We start from the raw sequence: 22,999 nt of genomic DNA on the forward strand, positions 1-22,999 counted from the left end.
GGAGATTTGGAAAGGAAGAGTTTAGAAAGTAATGCATATAGGCTTACGCCTATAATCCTAGCACTTTGGGAGGCCAAGTCTAGTGGATCACCTCGGGTCAGGATTTTGAGACCAGCCTGGGCGACATGGTGAAATCTCATCTGTACTAAAAATACAAAAATTAGCCAGGTGTGGTGGTGGGCACCTGTAATCCCAGCTACTAGGGAGGCTGAGGCAGGAGAATCACTTGAACCCGGGAGACGGAGGTTGCAGTGAACTGAGATGGAGCCATTGCACTCCATCCTGGGCGACAAGAGCAAAACTTCATCTCAAAAAAAAAAAAAAAAAAAAAAAAAAAAACAGAAAGTAATGCATTTAGGCCAGGTGTGGTGACTCATGCCTGTAATCTCAGCACTTTGGGAGCCTGAGATGCGCAGATTGCTTAAGCTCAGGAGTTCGAGACCAGCCTGGGCAACATGGCAAAACCCTGTCTCTACCAAAAATACAAAAAATTAGCTGAGCATGGTAGTGCGCGCCTGTGGTTGCAGCTACTTGGGAACCTGAGATGGGAAGATTTCTTGAGCCCGGGAGGTGGAGGTTGCAGTGAGGCAAGCTTGTGTCGCTGCACTCCAGCCTGGGTGAGACAGTGAGACCCCATCCAAAAACAACAACAACAACAACAACAACAAAAAACAAAACACCAAAAGAAAGTAATGCATTTAAATTTGTATACTTTTTCTAGTATAAATTACTATAACCACATGAAAATAAATGTAAATGCATACAAATTATGAACATTGTGAATAATAAAGAAATGAGAAAGAAAAGTCATCTGTATTCTTACCTCCTTAACCACAGCATACTGCTGCTTTTGATGGATTTTTTTTGGTGCTTTTTTCTTTCAGTTTTTTTGTTTTTGTTTGTTTTGAGACAGGGTCTCACTCTATCACCCATGCTGGAGTGCAGTGGTGCGATCTTGGCTCACTGTAGCCTTGCCCTCCCTGGCTAAGGTAGTGCTCCCACCCCAGCCTCTCCAGTAGCTGGGACCACAGTCGTGTGCCACCACACCTGGCTAATTTTCATATTTTTTGTAGAGAGAGTTTCTACAAAAAACCATGTTGCCCATGATGGTCCCAACTCTTGGGCTCAAGTGATCTGCCCGTTCTTTCAGTTTTGATGAATACGGACACAAGCAAAATTATTTCCAATGTCACCACGCAGAGAGAACTACCATTAACTTCTGGATCTGTATTCCTCTGATCTTTTCCTTGCACTTTACACATATTAAGATTTTTATGTAATTGGATTATATGTACTGTTTTTTAGTTTGCTTTTTCTGTCTTCTAATTTTTTTATTCTATTGCTGCTGAGCAAATTATTTTCTAATATTTTTAATGTTACTATTTTTCTATACAACTTTTGAAATTTTGTAATATGGGTATATTACAACTAGTTTTGTTTTTTTTTTTTTAAGTATAATTATATGCTTTAATATTCAGGACCAATGTTGGAACACAAATGTGTTCCTAGATATTGAACCGTTTTCATTTTTTTTTTTTTATTTTATTATTATTTTTTTGAGATGGAGTCTTGCTCTGTCGCCCAGGCTGGAGTGCAGTGGCACAATCTCGGCTCACTGCAACCTCTGCCTCCCGGGTTCAAGGGATTCTCCTGCCTCAGACTCCTGAGTAGCAAGGACTACAGGCGCCCACCACCATGCCTGGCTAATTTTTTTTCTGAGACGGAGTCTTGCTCTGTCACCCAGGCTGGAGTGCAGTGGCACAATCTTGGCTCACTGCAAGCTCTGCCTCCCGGGTTCATGCCATTCTCCTGCCTCAGCCTCCTGAGTAGCTGGGACTACAGGCGCCCGCCACCATGCCCGGCTAATTTTTTTGTATTTTTAGTAGAGATGGGGTTTCACCGTGTTAGCCAGGATGGTCTTGGTCTCCTGACCTCGTGATCGGCCTGCCTCGGCCTCCCAAAGTGTTGGGATTACAGGCATGAGCCATCACGCCCAGCCGCTAATTTTTGTATTTTTGGCAGAGATGGGGTTTCCCCATATTGGTCAGGCTGGTCTTGAACTCCTGACCTCGTGATCCGCCCACCTTAGCCTCCCAAAGTGCTGGGATTATAGGTGTGAGCCACCGCACCCTGCCGAACCTTATTTATTTATTTATTTATTTATGAGGCGGACTCTCACTTTGTCGCCCAGGCTGGAGTGTAGTGGTGCGATCTCAGCTCACTGCAACCTCTGCCTCCTGGGTTCAAGTGATTCTCCTGCCTCAGCCTCCCAAGTAGCTGGGACTACAGGTAGGTGCCACCATACCTGGCTAATTTTGTATGTTTAGTAGAGACGGGGTGTCACCGTGTTGGCCAGTCTGGTCTCAAACTCCTGACCTCAAGTAATCCGCCTGTCTTGTCCTCCCAAAGTGCTGGGATTAAAGCCATGAGCCACCATCTCGGCCTGAACCATTTTTAATTCCATAGTGATCTAGAAGTGCCATCGCAAATAGCACTCAGAGTGCAGAAAGGGGATTACATAGAGTTGGATCGCTAGAAAATGTAATGGAAATTACCTTAAATATTGTTTTCTTCTTGTGATATACCCATTACTTTCAATAACATGAAAAATCAATATAAAAATAGATTGAATGGATTTAAGAATTTATGGGTAGTTCTTTTTTTTTTTGATAGAGACAGGGTTCTCATTTTGTTGCCCAGGCTGGTCTTGAATTCCTGGCCCCAAGTAATCCTCCTACCTTGGCCTCCTAAAATGCTGGTATTACAAGTGTGAAGCACCACACCTGACCCTCATTTCTTAAATATTCCTCAAGAACATGATTTCAGTAGCTACTTAATATTCTATTCTATTTATGAACCATACTTCATTTTTATTCATCCTCTGTTACCAGACACTTGAGCCTTAGGTTCTTCATTTATTGAGTGGAAATATTGCTGATGCCTTCCCAGTCTGCTGTCTCAGGTTGTGAGGATCAAATGAAATAATGTATACTATATAGCATACTATTTGAAAAATCATGTAAGTTGTTTTTGTGGTTAGTTTTTTGTGTGTGTGAGACGAGGTCTTGCTCTGTTGCGCAGACTGAATGCAGTGGCACAATCATGGCCCACTGCAGCCTCAACCTCCTGGTGCCAAGTGATCCGCCTACCTCACTCCCCTAGTAGCTGGGACTACAGGCACCACACCCAGCTAATTTTTAATTTTTTTGTAGAGATGGAGTCTCACTATATTGCCCAGGCTGGTCTTGAACTCCTGGGCTGAAGGGATCCTCCTGCCTCTGCCTCCCAAAGTGCTAGGATTACACGCGTGAGCTACCATGCCAAGCCTGTGGTTAGTTTTAGTGTCTAAATTTTCAGTGGGAATAAAAGTTTAAAGGCAGAAATAATTGAACCTATCACTAAGTTGGAGGCAGTTTTTGCTATTGTGTATTCGGAATTTCTTTTTATTACATGATATAATTTAATAAGCTTCTTTACCTAAATAAATATTTTTCACATCAAAATGGCTAAGAGAAATACTGGAAAAAATCATCTTGGTGGAAACGTCTTCTTTCTTTGTGCTTTGCATGTTGTTGTTGTAGTCTTTGAGATTGTCATAATTAAAATCCAAAGTAAACTTTGTGCTGCCTTTATATGTGCATTTGTTGGTTTCTCATAGGAGAAAGCAACCATGCCCAATTTTTTTTTTAATGCCTTCTTTGCAACTCTCAAGAGGTGTTTTGGAATTCATTTTTTAAAGTCTAGCCAATATCGTGGTGGTGATTGCTTTTGGTAGTTGCCTAGTGAAGTGCGAAGTGGTGTAATGGCAGCTAGCCAAGTGTGGAATGCAGTTCACGAGACCATGAAAGGGATGCTACTTCTGTCTCTGTGTTAGACAAAGCAGGCATTCATAGTTCAGTTTTCGGTAGTACCTGTTTATCAAGGAATGTGCATTGTGTAGGTGAAAGCTGTTCTTAGTTGTGTTGTTTAGGGATGAATGCCTTGTACATACATACAGGTGATAAGAATAAGAAATATGAAGTTAGGTTTTTGAGAGCACCTATAGGAAATTAGGTTTTTGTTATTCAGCAAGCCTAGGTGTCAAAGCTTTCAGAGAGATTTTAGTATTGCCTTAGATAGAGATAAATAATCAAAGCAATGTGATGACTATTAGGAAAGCACCGAGAAAGGGCGTCTAAATACAATCATGCGTTGAGAAATGTGTCGGTAGGTGATTTTGTTGTGTGAACAGCGTAGAGTGTACTTACACAAACCTACAGGGCATAACCTACTCCATACCTAGGCTCTGTGGTATAGCCTATTGCTCCTAGGCTATAAACCTGAATGGCATGTTACTGTACTGAATACTGTAGGAAATTGTAAGACGGTGGTGGGTATTTGTGGATCTGAACATATCTAACCATAGAAAGGGTACAAATATGATAGTAACAATACGATATTATTAATATAATCTTTTTTTAGACGGAGTCTTACCCTGTCACCCAGGCTGGAGTGCAATGGTGCAATCTTGGCTCACTGCAACCTCTGCCTCCTGGGTTCAAACGATTCTCCTGCCTAAGCCTCTCGAGTAGCTGGGATTACAGGTGCCCACCACCATGCCCAGCTAATTTTTGTATTTTTAGTAGTGACAGGGTTTCACCATGTTGGCCAGGCTGATCTCAAACTCCTGACCTCGTGATCTCCCTGCCTCAGCCTCCCAAAGAGCTGGGATTACAGGCATGAGCCACTGCGCCCGGCCTATTAATATAATCTTATGGGACCACTCATATATGCAGACCTTCATGTATGCAGCCCGCTGATGGACAGGTCGTTATGCGGTGCATGACTTGTAATTGAGAGGGATGGCAGGGAAAGGTAGGTCATGTCTAAGAAGCCCTTTTGGTTTTGTCTTACCAGAAAACTGTGGGGCCAGAAGTATCAGAAGCAACACAATGAGGAAATGATTTAACTACACTTACTCTTTCCGCACCACATTGTTCTGGTCTGTTACTGAAGAGTTCCTTTAGCTGTGAATAAACTTGAGGAGGCAAAATGGGAGATTTTACAATTGCCTTTTAGGCCAGGTGCAGTGGCTCACGCCTGTAATCCCTGCACTTTGGGAGGCCGAGGCGGGTAAATCACTTGAGCTCAGGAGTTCGAGACCAGACTGGCCAGCATAGTGAAACCCCATCTCTACTAAAAATACAAAAAAATTAGCTGGGCCTGGTGGCACATGCCTGTGATCCTAGCTACTCGGGAGGCTGAGGTGGGAAGAACGCTTAAACCTGGGAGGCAGAGGTTGCAGTGAGCCAAGTTCGTGCCACTGCACTCCAGCCTGGGTGACAGAACAAGACTCCGTCTCAAAAAACAATTGCCTTTTAGTGGGGAAAAAAAAAATACCATAATTAGTAATTAACAACAACAAACACTTAAGTTGTGCCAGACACAATTAGGAAGATTTTAACTTACTGAATCCTTGCAATAATTATATGGCAGGTACTCTTTCCCCATTTCACAGATGAAAGAATTGAGACAAAGAGGTATTATTGGCTGTCTTGCCTGGGCTCACATATCTATTAATTGAGGGAAGTAGAAAATGAAGTTGGGCTGTCTCCAGAACCCTTACTATTGGAGAGCATATCACCTCTCAATATTTATTAAGTAAGTTTTACTATTCTGTGCAGTAATGCTGAATGTCTATGCTTAATTTGAATTTAACTGTTAGATTAAAATTTATTTTGATTTATTTTCTTGATGGAGGGAAATTATGAGGAAAAAGCTGGGGGGGAAGGGGCAGATGATCATCAGTTTACATGTCTTTGGGCATCTTAGGTTGAGTGAGATCTAGGCCTTCCAAATCATGTCTCTTTAGAATCATTCAAAATTTGCTTAGGAAGAGCAGAATTGTTAATTGAGAGTTTATTCAATGTGTATGCTAAGTAGCATGTTTTATAGAAGAGTTATAATTTTTTTCCTATTTTCCTATTGTATATTTATTAATATTCTGGGATCGAGTATACAGTGAATATATATAGTACATTTATCCCTGTTTTGTAAAATAGTAGGAAACTAAATTTGTTGTAAATGATTAAGGAACTTTATGATTATAGATCTTTTGCTCAAATCTTCTTTATGGCAATGTGTTTTACTATGTTTATTGTGAGGAGGGGAGCGAGTTGCCTATGGGTTTGGTTTTATGGTTTTAAAATATAAGCAGTGTATAAAATATTTTTATTGTGTGCCATTTTTCTTTTTTTTTTTTTTTTTTTTGAGACGGAGTCTTGCTCTGTCACCCAGGCTGGAGTGCAGTGGCGTGATCTCCGCTCACTGCAAGCTCCGCCTCCTGGGTTCACGCTATTCTCCTGCCTCGGCCTCCTGAGTAGCTGGGACTATAGGCGCCCGCCACCACGCCCGGCTAATTTTTTGTATTTTTAGTAGAGACGGGGTTTCACTGTGTTAGCCAGCATGGTCTCGATCTCCTGACTTCGTGATCCGCCTGCCTTGGCCTCCCAAAGTACTGAGATTACAGGCATGAGCCACCGCACCCGGCCGCCATTTTTCTTAATTGTTGCTCTAGGAGGCTTTTAGAGCGGAAGATTGTGCTGAAGATGTCATTGGGATTTTTAACAAGCCCTAAACATGCTTGGTTACTAAAGTTAATATAAAGTTAGAGTGTTGCCACACAGATAACATTAATTATAGTTGCAGGCGAAATCTTTAGTAGTTTGCCAACAACAGTATAATTACTAGAGACTGAGATATTAGATAAATTTATTCTGGAGAATTAAAAGGCCTTTAAATACTAATCTTGTTTTGACTGCCTTATTTTCTAGGGCTCAGTAATTAAAGTGTTATTTCTGCATCTTTATGCTAAAGTAGCAAAGTTGTGAATAAGGCAGGGAGAAAAGGGGGTAAAATTAGAGAATTTAATAGACTGTCTTAAGTCTTAACTTGAAGCTTCTTCAAGAAAGAGAAGATGGTCAGTTGTGGTTCATCAGTAAACTAAGACCTTTGAAACATTTTGTGATAGTCATTTTGATGGCATTTACGTTTATCTTGGATAAAAGTCTTCAAGTCAGCCTTTATGGAAATTATAGTGTCCTGCCCTTCTCCAGCTCTCCTAAGGTTAGTGTTGGCTATACCATTAGGAATAAAAAACCTGAAGACAAAAGGGAAAAGGTACAAAAGTTGTATGGAGAGGATAAAGGAAGGATCATCTTTCCTTTGGACTTGGAAAAAAATACATTCAGGTCTTAGATGTTAAAGCTGCCTTTCAGATTTATGAAGGAAAATTTAGGAAAACAACCTTGAAACCAGATGGGATTTGGATGGTAACCAAGAGGCAAGGCCCCGAGGTGAGAGTGAGCAGAGCAAGTTATTGGGGAAATCAGGAGATAGCCTGAACTCATTCTTCTAGAGAGTCCTGTAAGTGGTTATGATGATAATCATTGTAATAAAGGTAGGGAACATAGCGTGACTGACTACTTCAAACAGTTCATTTTCTTGGCTCTTAGTACCCCATACTCTCCTAATTGCCTTCCTTCCTCCCAGGTTGGTTATTCTTTACCTCCTTAGGTTAAAAGTCCACCAGGCTTTTGTCCTCAGATCTCTCTCTCCAGAAAAGAGAGACCCCCTAGATGATTTCTTCTAGTTCGGGGGGCTTAAATGTCGTTGAGATGATGATAACTCCCAGATTCACTTCTATAGGCTAGACCTCTCTCTAGAAGTATAGACTTGTCTACCCAGCTGCTAACTGAACTCTACTTGAAGGCCACAGAAGCATCTCAAACTCAACATGTCCTAAACATAACTATTGTTTTTTCCCTTCCTGACCACCCAAAGTGGCTCCTCCTTTATTTTTATAAATTCTTTTAGTTGCCCAGACCAAAAATATTGGAGTCATTCTTACCTTCTCCATTTTTCTCATAGTCCACATACATCAATCAGTAAGTCTTGCCATCTTTGCCTTCACAATATATCCTGAATCAGTTACTTTTTGCCATTTCTACTCTAGTCAAGATAAGTACTGCAATAGCCTCCTGTCTCTCTGCTTTTGCCCTTGTTCCCATGCAGTAGCCAGTCATATTTTAGAAATATACATCAGGGCTGGGTGTGGTGGCTCACGCCTGTAATCCCAGCACTTTGGGAGGCCGAGGTGGGCGGATCACGAGGTCAAGAGTTGGAGACCAGCCTGGCCAACATGGTGAAACCCCGTCTCTACTAAAAATACAAAAATTAGCCGGGCATGGTGGTGCATGCTTGTAGTCCCAGCTACTCAGGAGGCTGAGGCAGGAGGATCGCTTGAACCTGGGAGGTGAAGTTTGCAGTGCGCTGAGATCGTGCCACTGCACTCTAGCCTGCTGGGCGACAGGGTGAGACTCCGTCTCAAAGAAAAAGAAATATAAATCAGATTATGTCACCCCTTTGCATTCAGATCATGTCACCCCTCTGCTTAAAATTCTTCACTGGTTTCCTGTCACATTTATTTTATTTTAATTAATTGTAATTTTAATTTTTTTTTGGAGACAGACTCTTGCACTGTCGCCCAGGCTGGAGTGCAGTGGCACGATCTTGGCTCACTTGCAGCCCCTGCCTCCCAGGTTCAAGCTATTCTCGTGTCTCAGCCTCCCGAATAGCTGGGACTACAGGTGTGTGCTACCACACCCAGCTAATTTTTGTATTTTTAGTAGAGACAGGGTTTTGCCATGTTGGCCAGACTGGTATTGAACTCCTGAGCTCAAGCAATATGTCCACCTAGGCCTCCCAAAGTGCTAGGATTACAGGTGTGAACCACTGCACCCAGTCCTAATCACTTTTAGAATAAAACTAAAAATCCTCACTTTGGCCACACAACCTCACAGAATTTGGCCTCTGGCTGGCTATCTGATTTCACATTTGATCATTGTTTGCGCACCTGGCTACACTGCTGGTCTTGCTGTTCCTTAAACTTCATTCAGGTTCCTGCTCAAATATCTCCTCAGAGGTGGCAGCTTGTTTGCTTTTATCTAAAATAGCCACCTCTACCACTTCCACTGTGATCTTTTATCTCCTAACCTGGCTTTATTTTTCTTTCCAACATTATGCTATTTGTATTAGTTAATTGTCTGATGCCGTCATTAGAATGTAAGCTCCATGTGGGCAGGGACTTGTTTTCACTAGGTATCTATAGGTCGTGGTAGACATGCAAGTATTTGTTAAATGAAAGAATATTTTGGACATTTACTTTATGCCAGGCCTTGAGCCAAAATGTGAGAATTAATGACAGTACTGTATAGTTAGGCACTATTATTAATATGCCCATATTACAGATAAGAAAATTAAAAATTAAGGCTTACAGAGTTTATTACATGCTTATAGATGGACCTAGGGTAATGTTAGATACTTAGAGTGGGATCACATTAAAACCTCTACAGCAGTGGTCCCCAACCTTTTTGGCATCAGGGACTGGTTTTGTGGAAGATAATTTTTCCACGGATGGGGGTGGGGGCATATGGTTTTGGGATGAAACCGTTCCATCTCAGGTCATCAGACATTAGTTAGATTCTCATAAGGAGTGGGCAACCTAGATCCCTCACATGTGCAGTTCACAATAGGATTCGTGTTGGTATGAGAATCTGATGCCGCCACTGATCTGACAGCTGTTCGCCTGCTGCTCACCTCCTCCTGTGTGGCCTGGTTCCTATTAGGCCATGGACAGTACCGGTCTGTGGCCCAGGGGTGGGGACCCCTGATCTACAGCATTCTACTTCATCGGTAAAATCTTTGAAAATGTCTTCTAGAAATATTTTTTTAAGGTCACTTTACCTTTTGATCATTGAATATTGGGTCAATTTTGTTGTTGTTGTTGTTGTTGGGACAGGGTCTCTTTATGTTGCCCAGGCTGGATGGAGTGTGGTGGTGCAGTAACGGCTTACTGTAGCTTCAACTTCTTGGGTGCAAGTGATCTTTCTGCCTCAGCTTCCTGAATAACTGGGACTACAGGTTCATGCTACCATACTTGGCTAATTTTTTGTATTTTTAGTAGAGATAAGATCTCACTATGTTGCCCAGGCTGGTCTCAAACTCCTGGGCTCAAGTGATCCTCCTACCTCAGCCTCCCAAAGCGCTGAGATTACAAGTGTGAGCCACTGTGCTCAGCTGACATAATCTTTTGATGTATGAATGGACCCATCTCTCTCGCTGCCCCTGCAATACCAGATACTGGGACTCATGGATTTCTGATGATGAAAGATGTAGTTCTCATGGGAGTCTTTATGTTATACAGATGGAGAACAAAGTTCCCAAACATGCTGCAGTGGTTGATGTGTTCTGTCATCTGGTAATAACTGGAGTTATTACAGTCATCCAAGTGAGAGAGGTGGTGGTTGAACCAGAGTGGTCACGATGGTGGTGGGGAGAAGCCATATTTGGAAAGTAGAACTGATAGGATACGTCAGATGTGGAGGATGAAAGAAAAAAGCCAAAGATGGCTCCTAGATCATCTGTGGAATGTTGCTTGTAGGGTCCACGTCTGGAGTATGCTGTGTGTCCGGAGCAACCCAGATTGAAGAAAAGGCCTCAGGCACAGAAGCTGTAAAAGAGGGCTTGAAAAGCAGCTTGAAAAGGTGGATTATAGGAATTAAAACAATATGAAGTCTATAATACTTATAAAAGAGTTACTTTCTGACTCTAGTCCTCAAAAATATTCCTGGAGTCCATTCTTTGCAGGAAAAGTAACTTGTCCTAGACAAAGCCTACATACTGATTCCATGTGACCCTGGGGGTGGGTACTAAATTCGTAACAGCTTGTGGGTGAAAATATGGTTTATATGTTGAATGTATTCGTTAATTACTGTAATTCCATTTTTATGTGCTTGCTTTCTGTGAAACAAACTAGAAGTCCAACACACTATTTTAGCTCAGTTGACCTTGATACAAGAACTACTGTGTTAATTATGCCCAGTCTTTCAGTAATACAATCCTCTCTCTATTTTTTTCTGTGAATGTTAGTAAAATCTACTGGTATTTTATGTATATATTGCACAGCTATACACTGTTTTTCTTTTTATGCTCTTGAAAATGGTACGGAATTTAATCAGAGTTGTACATGACACATGGAGGGCATTCATCTGAGTCCTTGGTATAGGGCAGTATAGAGGATCTATAAGACTTGGTCCAAGCACTTTCAGGATATATGATGTCGGGGGAGCACCAGAGATTTGTTGACACATTTAAGTAAGGACTTGAATGTCGTACTTTGACTGTTGCCAAGAAATAGGCTCTTGGCTGGGTACGGTGGCCCACACTTGTAATCCTAGTACTTTGGGAGGCTAGAACAGGAGAATTGCTTCAGCCCAGGAGTTCGAGACCAGCTGGAGCAACCTAGGGAGACCCTGTCTCTACAAAAAAGTAAACAAATTAGCCGTCCATGGTGTCACGTGCCTGTGGTCCCAGTTACTCAGGAGGCTGAGGTGGGAGGATCACTTGAGTCCAGGAGGCTGAGGATGCATGAGCTGTAATCTCACCAGTGTACTCCAGCCTAGGGTGACAGAGCAAGACCCTGTCTCTAAAAGAGAAACAGAATTCTTACATTGTGCTTTAGTTTATCAGTTAGTGAACTTTTCTTTTTTTGTTGTTGCTTTTTATTTTTTGTAGAGATGGGGGTCTCACTATGTTGCCCAGGCTGGTCTCGAACTCATGGGCTCAGATGATTCTCCCACCTTGGCCTCCTAAAGTGTTGAGATTACAGGCGTGAGCCACTGAACCTGGGCCTAGTGTGTTTTTCTTACCTTGGTTTAAAGATCAAATGGAATATTATCATACCTACTGAATATTGAGAGTTTAAAACAAGGTAAAATACCTATTTAAGAAAAATTAACATATGTGTAAGTATTTCACTCATTTAATTCTGTAAACTAGGTATTACCTCAATTTTAGAGAGGACACAGAAGTGCAGTCATACTCAAGGTCACAAAAAACACCTAAATACAGTATTTCTTAACTTTTTTTTTTTTGAAATGGAGCCTTGCTCTGTTGCCCAGGCCGGGGTGCAGTGGTGCAATCTTGGGTCACTGCAACCTCTGCCTTCTGGTTTCAAGCAGTTCTCCTGCCTCAGCCTCCCAAGTAGCTGGGGTTACAGGTGCCTGCCACCACGCCCAGCTAATTTTTGTAAATACAGTATTTTTAAATTGTTCTTTCATATGTTTAGAATATTAGGCATGGTAGCTCATGACTTTGGGAGGGCAAGGAAAGAGGATTGCTTGAGCCAAGAGTTTCAGTCCAGCCTAGGCAACATGGCAAAGCCCCATCTCTACAAAAAAATTTAAAATCTGGCTTGCTATGGTAGTGCATGCCTATAGGCCCAATTACTTGGGAGGCTGAGGTGAGAGGTTCACTTGAGCCCAGGAGTTGCAGGCTGCAGTAAGCCATGATTGAGCGACCGTACTCCAGCCTGGGTGACAGACTGTGACACTGTCTGGGGAAAAAAAAATGGATTTGTTGTTGATAGAAGCAGTTATTTTAAAAGCAGCTTGGGGGCAGGTGCAGTGGCTCACACCTGTAATCCTAGCACTTTGGGATGCCGAGGCGGGTGGATCACCTGAGGTAGGGAGTTCAAGGCTAGCCTGGCCAACATGGTGAAACCCTGTCTCTAGTAAAATACAAAAATTAGCCAGGCATGATGGCAGGTGTCTGTAATCCTAGCTACTCGGGAGAGTGAGACGGGAGAATCACTTGAACCTAGGAGACAGCGGTTGCAGTGAGCCAAGATTGTGCTACTGCACTCCAGCCTGGGCAGCTGAGCTAGACTGTCTCAAAAAAAAAAAAAAAATAAAATAAAATAAAATAAAAGCAGCTTGGTTTTGAAGATATAAGTTAGGAAAATCTGTTAGTTTCAGAAGCTTTAAAAGTCTGGGAAAAAGGAATATTGAGGAAGAGGAAAAGGATTTCGTGTGAATTGAGGAAGTTAACTCATTGGTGTAGTTTCTTTCTTTCTTTCTTTTTTCTTTTTTTACTAAGGGGAAGAGAACAAAGGGATAAAATCTGAGTAGTCTTTCAGTCATTTTTGGTAGAATTGGTAGCTAAAAGACTGAGTGAAATAATGGCTTAAAAGCTTTATTGGCCGGGCACGGTGGCTCACCCCTGTAATCCCAGCACTTTGGGTGGCCGAGGTGGGTGGATCACCTGAGGTCAGGAGTTTGAGAACAGCCTGACCAACATGGTGAAACCCTGTCTCTACTAAACATACAAAATTAGCCGGGTGTGGTGGTGCATGCCTGTAATCCTAGATACGTGGCAGGCCAAGGCAGGAGAATTACGTGAACCCGGGAGGCGGAGGTTGCAGTGAGCCGAGATCCTGCAACAAGAGCAAAACTCCATCTCAAAAAAAAAAAAAAAAAAAGCTTTATCATTTATTTTTTGGCCCTGTCTTATGGTGTAGAGGCCTAAAAGTTTTTTGACAGCAAATTTTCTAGAGGCTAGGAGTGTTTATCATAACCATGTTCTTGAGCGGTGAGGACTACCTCAGAGGGCAGGCCTTGTCTCATCATTGTTCTTATCGCTGAGCTACTGAAGCCTAGAATCTGACTCACAATATGACACTCATTTCCGTTTTCGTGGTAGAGTTTATGTGGTCATTCATCTTTTAGATCTTTTAGGAACTACAGTCCTCCTAGTTCCCACTTATTTATTTATTTATTTATTTATTTATTTATTTATTTATTTATTTATTATTTATTTATTTATTTATTTATTTATTTATTTATTTATTTATTTATTTATTTTTGAGATGGAATCTTGCTCTGTTGCCCAGGCTGGAGTGCAGTGGTGCAATCTCGGCTCACTGCAACCTCCGCCTCCCAGGTTGAAGCAGTTCTCCTGCCTCAGCCTCCCAAGTAGCTGGGATTACAGGTGCATGCCACCATGCCTCTCTAACTTTTGTATTTTTTGTAGAGACGGGGTTTCACCATGTTGGCCAGGCTGGTCTCAAACTCCTGACCTCAAGTGATCAACCCCCGTCGGCCTCCCGCAGTGCTGGGATTACAGGCGTGAGTGACCATGCCCAGCCATCAGTTCCCACTTTTAAATGAGAGGTTTTTTGTTTTTGTGGGGTTTTTTGTTGTTGTTGTGGTGGTTGTTGTTACTTGAGACAGGGTCTTAGTCTGTCATCCAGGATGGAGTGCAGTGGCACAATCTTGGCTAACTGCAGCCTGGACCTCCCTGGGCTCAGGTGATCTTCCTGCCTAAGCCCCCTGAGTAGCTGGGAGTACAGGCACACACCACCATGCCTAGCTAACTTTTGTATTTTTTGTGAAGATGAGATTTCACCATGTTGCCCAGGCTGGTCTCAAATTCCTGTACTCCAGCGATCCTCCTGCCTGAGCTTCCCAAAGTTCTGGGATTATAAGTGTGAGTCACCGAGCCAGGCCATAAAGACAGTTTTTTTTTGTTTTGTTTTGAGATGGAGTTTTGCTCTTTTTGCCCAGGCTGGAGTACAGTGGCGTGATCTTGGCTCACTGCAACCTCCACCTCTCGGGTTCAGGTGATTCTCCTGTTTTAGCCTCCCGAGTAGCTGGGATTACAGGCGTGTCCCACCACGCTGCACTGATTTTTTATATTTTTAGCAGAGATGGGGTTTCACCATGTTGGACAGGCTGGTCTGCAACTCCTGACCTCAGGTGATCTGCCCACCTCAGCCTCCCAAAGTGCTGGGATTACAGATGTGAGCCACTGTGCCTGGCCAATAAAGAGAATTTTAAACAATGCCTACAGTGTGATTTTAGTGGGGTGACCACGTACATGTAGGTGTGTACATGTGTTTCCATGAAAATGCCTTCCTGCCTTTAGCTTTGACAATGCGCATATAGGGAATAAGCATTTAAATGATGGTGTCTTGGCTAAGAGTGTGAACTCTGGAGCCAGACTCCAAAACTGCATCCCGAATCTGCCACTAGCTAGCTCTGGAGCCATGAGTAACTTATTTAACCTCTCTGTGATGGTTTATCTATCTGTAAAATGGGATAATGAAACGTCTGCCTCAATGAGTGCTTGGGAGCATCAAATAGGTTAGTAGGTCTGGTGTGGTGGCTCACACCTGTAATCCCAGCACTTTGGGAAGCTGAGGCATGAGGATGGCTTGAGCCCAGGAGTTCGAGACCAGCCTGGGCAACATAGTGAGACGCCCATCTCTACAAAAAATAAAAATAATTAGCCGGGTGTAGTGGCATGAACCTGTGGTCCCATCTACTCCAGAGGCTGAGGTGGGAGGATCACTGGAGCCCAGGAGGTTGAGTCTGTAGTGAATTGTGGTTGTACCACTGTACTTCAGTCTGGGCTTCAGAGAGACATCCTGTCTCAGAAAAAAAAAGGTTAGTAGACAGAAAGTACTTATGGCTCAGAGTAAGTGTTCTGTGAATGTTGGCTGTTTCTTAAATCTTGCATTTAATACCTCTTTGGTTAGAAGTACACTTCTTTGCTTGGATTACCATTTGCATGTGGAGAGATGTTCTTTCTAGAACCATGTCTCCTTGTCACATGATTATGTACAGTGTGAGCTTTATTAATACTCTGTCAGCATTTGAGGTTGGAATATAAATGCGTGGCTATACCCAGTGGAATCCAGCAAGAGAGAGAACTAAGCACCGTAGCAACTGTTGCTATTTGTGTACTGAGCAACAGCTGTGCGAGACAGATTTATTTTTTAATCCTGATCTCACTGATAGCCTGGGATGTGGCCTTGCCTCAAAGGAGTGGATTGGTTGAGATGTCCAGTCTTTGAGGAGATTTCATGACCACATGCCATAAAGATTCTGTTTCATTTGAAATATGAGGAGCTAAAGCTTTGTGTGTATGAGTGAGGGAGAAAGATTAAGCTTTAAAGCATTCATAGTCCGTCCCTGAAATATAGTGTGACTGGATTAATGACCCAATAAATCACTTTTAATGTGGGTGATGAGACTTCATGCATTTCAGTCAAAAAAGTAATTTTGCTGTAATGTGGTTCATTTCCAAATTTTGGCTGCTAACTTACCTAGGATGGATAAACATTATCACAGAATATTTACTGAGTGTCTACTTTATACCAGGGTCTGTTCTGAATACAGACCTGAGGTCAGTATTCAGTAACATGCAGTTAATTACACTCCAAAATGACTTAGTCTGTGATTCCACTATATACTACATTACATAAATACACACACACTAATCATTTACATACTCGTCAACCTTAGATTTCAGAAATAACACTATATTTGTAATGAATGCTTCATTACCAAATGCTTTTCTGAAGTACATAGTACTTCAGAAGTACATCTTTAAAAAGAGCTTTCATGGCCAAGGCGCGGTGGCTAATGCCTATAATCCCAGCACTTTGGGAGGCCGAGGCGGGCAGATCACAAGGTCAGGAGATCAAGACCATCCTGGCTAACATGGTGAAACCCCATCTCTACTAAAAATACAAAAAAATTAGCCGGGCGTGGTGGCGGGCGCCTGTAGTCCCAGCCACTCAGGAGGCTGAGGCAGGAGAATGGCGTGAACCCGGGAGGCAGAGCTCGCAGTGAGCCGAGATCGTGCCACTGCCCTTCAGCCAGGGCGACAGAAGGAGACTCTGTCTCAAAAAAAAAAAAAAAAAAAAGCTTCTTTCAAATAGTGGTTGGATTCATTCAATAATTTTCTAATTTTCGTTTCTCTTCTTTTTTCTTGAGATGAAGTCTTACTCTGTCACCCAGGCTGGAGTGCAGTGCATTGATACCAGCTCACTGCAACCTCTGCCTCCTGAGTTCAAGTGATTCTCCTGTCTCAGCCTCCCCAATAGCTGGGATTATAGGCACACACCACTATTTCTGGCTAATTTTTGTATTTTTGGTAGAGATGGGGTTTCACCATGTTTGCCAGGCTAGTCTCGAATTCCTGACATCAAGTGATCCACCTGCCTTGGCCTCCCAAAGTGCTGGGATTACAGGTGTGAGCCACCGCGCCCAGCTCCATTTCTGATGTGTTCCAATATTTCAAGGCTTAACAGGTGCCTTGAAATAGTAATGTGGGCCAGGTGCGGTGGCTCACGCCTGTAATCCCAGCAGTTAGGGAGGCGGAGATGTGCAGATCACCTGAGGTCAGGAGTTCGAGACCAGCCTGGCCAACATGGTGAAGCCCTGTCTCTACTAAAAATACAAAAATTAGCCGGTCGTACTGGTGGGTGCCAGTAATCCCAGCTACTCAGGAGGCCGAGGCAGGAGAATTTCTTGAACCTGGGAGGAGGAGGTTGCAGTGAGCCGAGATCACACCACTGCAGTCCAGCCTGGGGAATAGAGCAAGACTCTGTCTTCAAAAAGAAAAGAAATAGAAATGTTGTTCATTTCCAAATTTTGGCTGCTAACTTACCTAAGGAGGATAAACATTGTCACAGAATATTTACTGAGCATCTACTTTATACCAGGGTCTGTTCTGAATACTGGTAACACGCAGTTAATGCTGTTGGTCTGGTTTTTCATGTTCCATGTATAAATTACCTCTTAAAACTATGATTATTTTCATTCATTCATTCATTTTTGAGACTGGGTCTTAAAATAGGCTGGAGTGCAGTGGCTCGATAACAGCTAACTACATCCTCAAACCTCCAGGCTCAAGCCATCCTCCCACCTCCGCTTCCTAAGTAGCTGGGACTGCAGGCGTGTGCCACCATGCCCGGCTAGTTTTTTTTTTGTATTTTTTGTAGAGACAGAGTTTCACCATGTTGCCCAGGGTGGTCTTGAACTCCTGACCTCTAGTGATCCACCCAGTTCGGACTCTCAAAATGCTGAAATTACAGGCATGAGCCACTGAGCCCAGCCTATTAATTTTTGATTGCCCTATTCAGATTTAGTGGTATGAATTTACTGATTGGGATGTTTTGAACACACAGAATAACATGTTTAACTAAAGAACTTGTAATTGAGTGACTTACAAAATGAAACATTTTTATCTTCTAGGTATTATTAACCCAAAGAATCCAAAGGAAGCTCCAAAGTCCTTCAGCTTCGACTATTCCTACTGGTCTCATACCTCAGTGAGTACCCTCATGCCACAGCGCTGCCAGCTCCTGCATCTTTCCTCTTTCCTTGCCAATTTGTCTTTTCTCTTAGCTGAGCAGATTCAAGTTTTGCTTCTTAAGTGTTGTCTAGCATGAGTTCATTCTTTGATATAGTGATATAGTATTTTCATTCATAAAGTATTTGGGTTGATGGAAAGTTTACACATATACATAAATATATACACATATATACATATAGAACATAGTTTACACCAAATTTATACTGAATGTACACTAAATTTATACTGATTTAGACATTTCTCAAGGATTTATTTATCAGTATCTTAGGATCCTCATTACCAACATTATTGCCCATTGATCTTAGGAAATGCCAAATAATAATAATTATTATTATTTTTCTTTTTGAGACAGAGTCTCACTCTGTCGCCCAGGCTGGAGTGCAGTGGTGCCATCTTGGCTCACTGCAACCTCCTCCTCCGAGGTTCAAGCAATACTCCCGCCTCAGCCTCCCAAATAGCTGGGATTACAGGCGTGTGGCACTATGCCCAGCTAATTTTTGTGTTTTTAGTAGAGACACGGTTTGACCATGTTGGCCAGGCTGGTCTCGAGCTTCTGACCTTAAGTGATCCACCTATGTATGCCTCCCAAAGTGCTGGGATTACAGGTGTGAGCCACTGTGCGTGGCCGGAAATGCCAAATTAAAATTGCTTCGAGTACTGTTAATTTTAAGTTGAATTTTGAGGGAATGGCCAGCAAGATTGGAATGACCACAGAGAAATTGTTTTTTTTTTGTTTGTTTTTGGCTAGGCTGATCTTGAACTCCTGACCTCCTGATCCACCTGCCTCGGCCTCCCAAAGTGTTGGGATTAAAGGAGTGAGCCACCGCGCCCGGCCAATTTTTTTTTTTTTTAATTGTAGTAGAGCAATGTGGGCTCTGAACATTTTGAAAGATGAAACCGTGCCTCTACTAAAAATTCAAAAAAAAAAAATTAGGTGGGCTTGGTGGCGGGTGCCTGTAATCCCAGCTACTTGGGAGGCTGAGGCAGGTGAATCGCTTGAACCCAGGAGGTGGAGGTTGCAGTGAGCCGAGATCGCACCACTGCACTCCAGCCTGAGTGCAGTGACTCTGTCTCAAAAAAAAAAAAAAAAAAAAGGAAAGAGGCTGCAGATCCACACGGGAAACAAAAGATCACCAGTATTTAGGAAAATGCAGAGTAGGGCCCTTCCTGGTACACTTACTCAGTGTGGAACCCCAAATGTTGCTGCTTCTTAGGGATTGTTCATAGAGTTTAATTCTGCATCATTCATCTCTTCGTTACATGTTTTTGGTTTTGTTTTTCCTGATTTGTATTTTTTTTTTTTTTTTTTAAAGACTGAGTCTCACTGTGTTGCCTAGGCTGGAGTGCAGTGGCGTGATCTCAGCTCACTGCAACCTACGCCACCTGGGTTCAAGCAGTTCTCTTGCTTCAGCCTCTTGAGTAGCTGGGATTACAGGCAGGTGCCACCACACCCAGCTAAGTTTTTGAATTTTTAGTAGAGATGGGGTTTCGCCTTGTTGGCCAGGCTGGTCTCGAATTCCTATCCTCGAGTGATCTGCACGCCTTGGCCTCCCAGAGTGATGGGATTACAGGCATGAGCCACTGTGCCCCGCCCTGGGGAATAGATGTTTTAAACTATTGACAAAGCCTAATTGTCAAGGGAAGGGACTGAGAAGGGGATTGGAAATGCTGTTTCCTGAAAGCTGTGGTTATTGAGAAATAGTCCCAGTAGCTGGAGTGAGTTCAAAGAAGTATTTTTATATGTGGACTTGACCTTTGGTCTTTTATTTTCATTTTCCACTTAAGAAAATCTTGGCTCTGTGAATGAAAGAGTGATACTTTTAAGGTTATAGAAAATGAAATGTAATCATGCCAGATAATTTTATATAGATATTTTTATGTATGGCTGACCTGGATGACTCTAATAGTGCATGTGTTTGTGAGTGTGTGTGTGTGCATGTGTGTGTATTTAATGAGAAAAGTAAACTTGTGTATAGGAGGCTTAAAAAATATGCAGTGAATTTTAGGTGACTGTTCTGATTCCAGACACTTTTGTTTATTATGGAAGCAATCAAGTAAGTATAGGAAGAAATATTAATAAAAGGTCATTTATTTCTCCTTTTACTCTTTACAGCCCGAAGATCCCTGTTTTGCATCTCAAAACCGTGTGTACAATGACATTGGCAAGGAAATGCTCTTACACGCCTTTGAGGGATATAATGTCTGTATTTTTGCCTATGGGCAGACTGGTGCTGGAAAATCTTATACAATGATGGGTAAACAAGAAGAAAGCCAGGCTGGCATCATTCCACAGGTGAAAAACAAACCAAAACAAAAATCTTCTGTTCATTATTACTGTTAGTCTTAAATTGCTTTAACAGTTATTTTTATTTGGCAAACATTTATGCGGGGATTATTTTATGTCAGGCACAAAGATGAACAACCCATTATTTTCCCTCAGAGGAGCTTACAATTGAATGGGAAGGATTGACATATACACATGTCTGTCATTAAAGGTGGGAAAGTCAGTGTTTTGTAATGATTTTGCCATATATCCAGTGCCATATTATTTTATCATTTGAAAAGTGTTACCAGCTTGTTAAAGCTCTGTTCTAAGTCCTGCAGATGGGGGAATATTGTTGATCTGATTTTTTTTCAAATTCCATGTGTAGATTACCTCTGAAGAATGTGATCATTTTTGTTTTTTTTTTGATAGCCCTATTCGGAGATACTTTCATTTTATTTTCCTAATTTAATACTATTACTTTAAACTTCAAACACTCTGAGATTCTCCCTCTTTTTTTTTTTAGAGCAGTTAGTATTATTGGATTTGATCCTTTATTGTTTGGGAAAGAAGAAGAGTTCTGACATAGATATTTATTTATTTTTATTTTCATTATTCGTTTCACTTAAGATTTAATGGTGAAAGACATAAGTATTTAAAAATAACTTCATTATTTACTTATTTATTTGGGACAGGGTCTCACTCTGTTGCCCATGCTGGAGTGCAGTGGTGTGATCATGGCTCACTGAGGCCTTGACCTCCCAGGCTCAAGTGATCCTCCTGCCTTAGCCGCCAGAGTAGCTGGGACTACAGCCATGTGCCACCACACCTAGCTCATTTTTTAATTAAAAAAAATTTTTTTTTTTTTTTGAGATAGAGTCTCGCCCTGTTGCCCAGGCTGGAGTGCAATGGAGCCATCTTGGCTCACTGCAACCTCCGCCTCCTGGGTTCAAGTGATTCTCCTGCCTCAGCCTCCCGAGTAGCTGGGACAATAGGCACCTGCCACTATGCCTGACTAATTTTTCTATTTTTAGTAGAGATGGGGTTTCACCATGTTGGTCCTGGTCTGGATTTCCTGACCTCAGGCAATCCGCCCACCTCGGTCTTCCAAAGTGCAGGGATTACAGGCATGAGTCACCGTGCCCAGCCTTTAAAATATTTTTTTAGAGACAGGATCTCACCATGTTGTCCAAGCTGGTCTCGAATGGACCTGGGCTCCATCCTGGGCTTGGGATGATCTGCCTACCTTGACTTCTGGAAGTACTGGGATTACAGGCATGAGCCACTGTGTGGGGCCTAAAAACGTAAGAAAAAAAAAAGATTAAGTGAGAAGATTGTATTTAAAATTTTCCTTTTATAGTCATGCATCACTTAAGGGTGGGGGTACATTTTGAGAAATGCATCATTAGTCGTTAGGTGCTTTTATCATTGTACAGACATCATAGAGTGTACTTACACAAACCCTAGAAGGTATAAACTACTCCACACCTAGACTGCATTGTATAGCCTGTTGCTCTGAGGCTATAAACTTGTGTAGCATGTTACTGTACTGAATACTACAGGCAATTATAATAGAATGGTAAGTATTTGTGTATCTAAACATAGAAAAATACAGTAAAAATATGATATAAAAGATTTAAAATGGCACACCTGCATAGTACTCTTACAATGGAGCTTGCAGGACTGGAAGTTGCTCTGGGTGAGTCAGTGAGCGAGTAGTGAGTAAATGTGAAGGCCTAAGACATTGCTGTGCACTATTGTAGACTTTATAAATGCTGCACACTTAGGCTACGCTAAATTTAGTTTTAAAAACAGTTTCCTTTCAATAATTGACCTTAGTTAAATTACTATAACTTTTTTACTTTATAAACTTTAAAATTTTTTAAACTTTCTGATCCTTTTATAATAACCTTTAGTTTAAAACACAAACAGCCCCAGCATGGTGGCTCATGCCTGTAATCCCATCACTTTGGGAGGCCAAGGTGGGTGAATCACCAGAGGTCAGGAGTTCGAGACCAGCCTGACCAACATGGCGAAACCCTGTGTCTACTAAAAATACAAAAAAATGAGCCAGGCATGGTGGCACATGCCTGTAATCCCAGCTACTTGGGAGGCTGAGGCAGGAGAATCGCTTGAACCCAGAAGACAGAGGTTGCAGTGAGCTGAGATCGCGCCATTGCACTCTAGCATGGGCAACAAGAGTGAAACTCCGTCTCAAAAAAAAAAAAAAGAAACCACACACACACTTTGTACAGCTATACAAAAATATTTTCTTTCTTCATATCTTTATTCTATAAGCTTTTTTGTATTTTTTAATTTTTTTTTCTTTCTTGAGACAGAGTCTTGCTTTGTCACCCAGGCAGTGGCCCCGTCTCAGCTCACTGCAACCTCCGCGTCCTGAGTTCAATCAGTTCTTGTGTCTTAGCCTCCCAAGTAGCTGAGACTACAGGCACGTACCACGTCTGGCTAATTTTTGTATTTTTAGTAGAGACAGGGTTTCACAGTGTTGGCCAGGCTGGTCTTGAACTCTTGGCCTCAAGTGATCTACCTGCCTTGGCCTCCCAAAGTGCTGAGATTTACAGGCGTGAGCCTCTGCACCTGGCCAAATTTTTTTTTTTTTTTTTTTTTTTGAGACAGAGTCTTGCTGTCGCCCAGGCTGGAGTGCAGTGGCGCGATCTCGGCTCACTGCAGTCT

General features: G+C 42.2%; 1 protein-coding gene across 13 annotated transcripts in view; it reads left to right on the forward strand.

The window, feature by feature from the left end:
* Positions 1 to 22,999, forward strand: part of KIF1B (kinesin family member 1B) — a 170,583-nt gene that overhangs the window by 22,727 nt on the left and 124,857 nt on the right. For all 13 annotated transcript variants that reach the window (XM_058443749.1, XM_032758877.2, XM_032758878.2 and 10 more), the window contains 2 exons: positions 17,922 to 17,998; positions 20,156 to 20,335. In XM_058443749.1, coding sequence (XP_058299732.1) covers positions 17,922 to 17,998; positions 20,156 to 20,335 — 257 coding nt within the window. The remainder of the gene's footprint in view (positions 1 to 17,921; positions 17,999 to 20,155; positions 20,336 to 22,999) is intronic.

This window comes from Hylobates moloch, unplaced genomic scaffold (genome assembly GCF_009828535.3).
Source record: "Hylobates moloch isolate HMO894 unplaced genomic scaffold, HMol_V3 SCAFFOLD_9, whole genome shotgun sequence".
NCBI lineage: Eukaryota > Metazoa > Chordata > Mammalia > Primates > Hylobatidae > Hylobates > Hylobates moloch.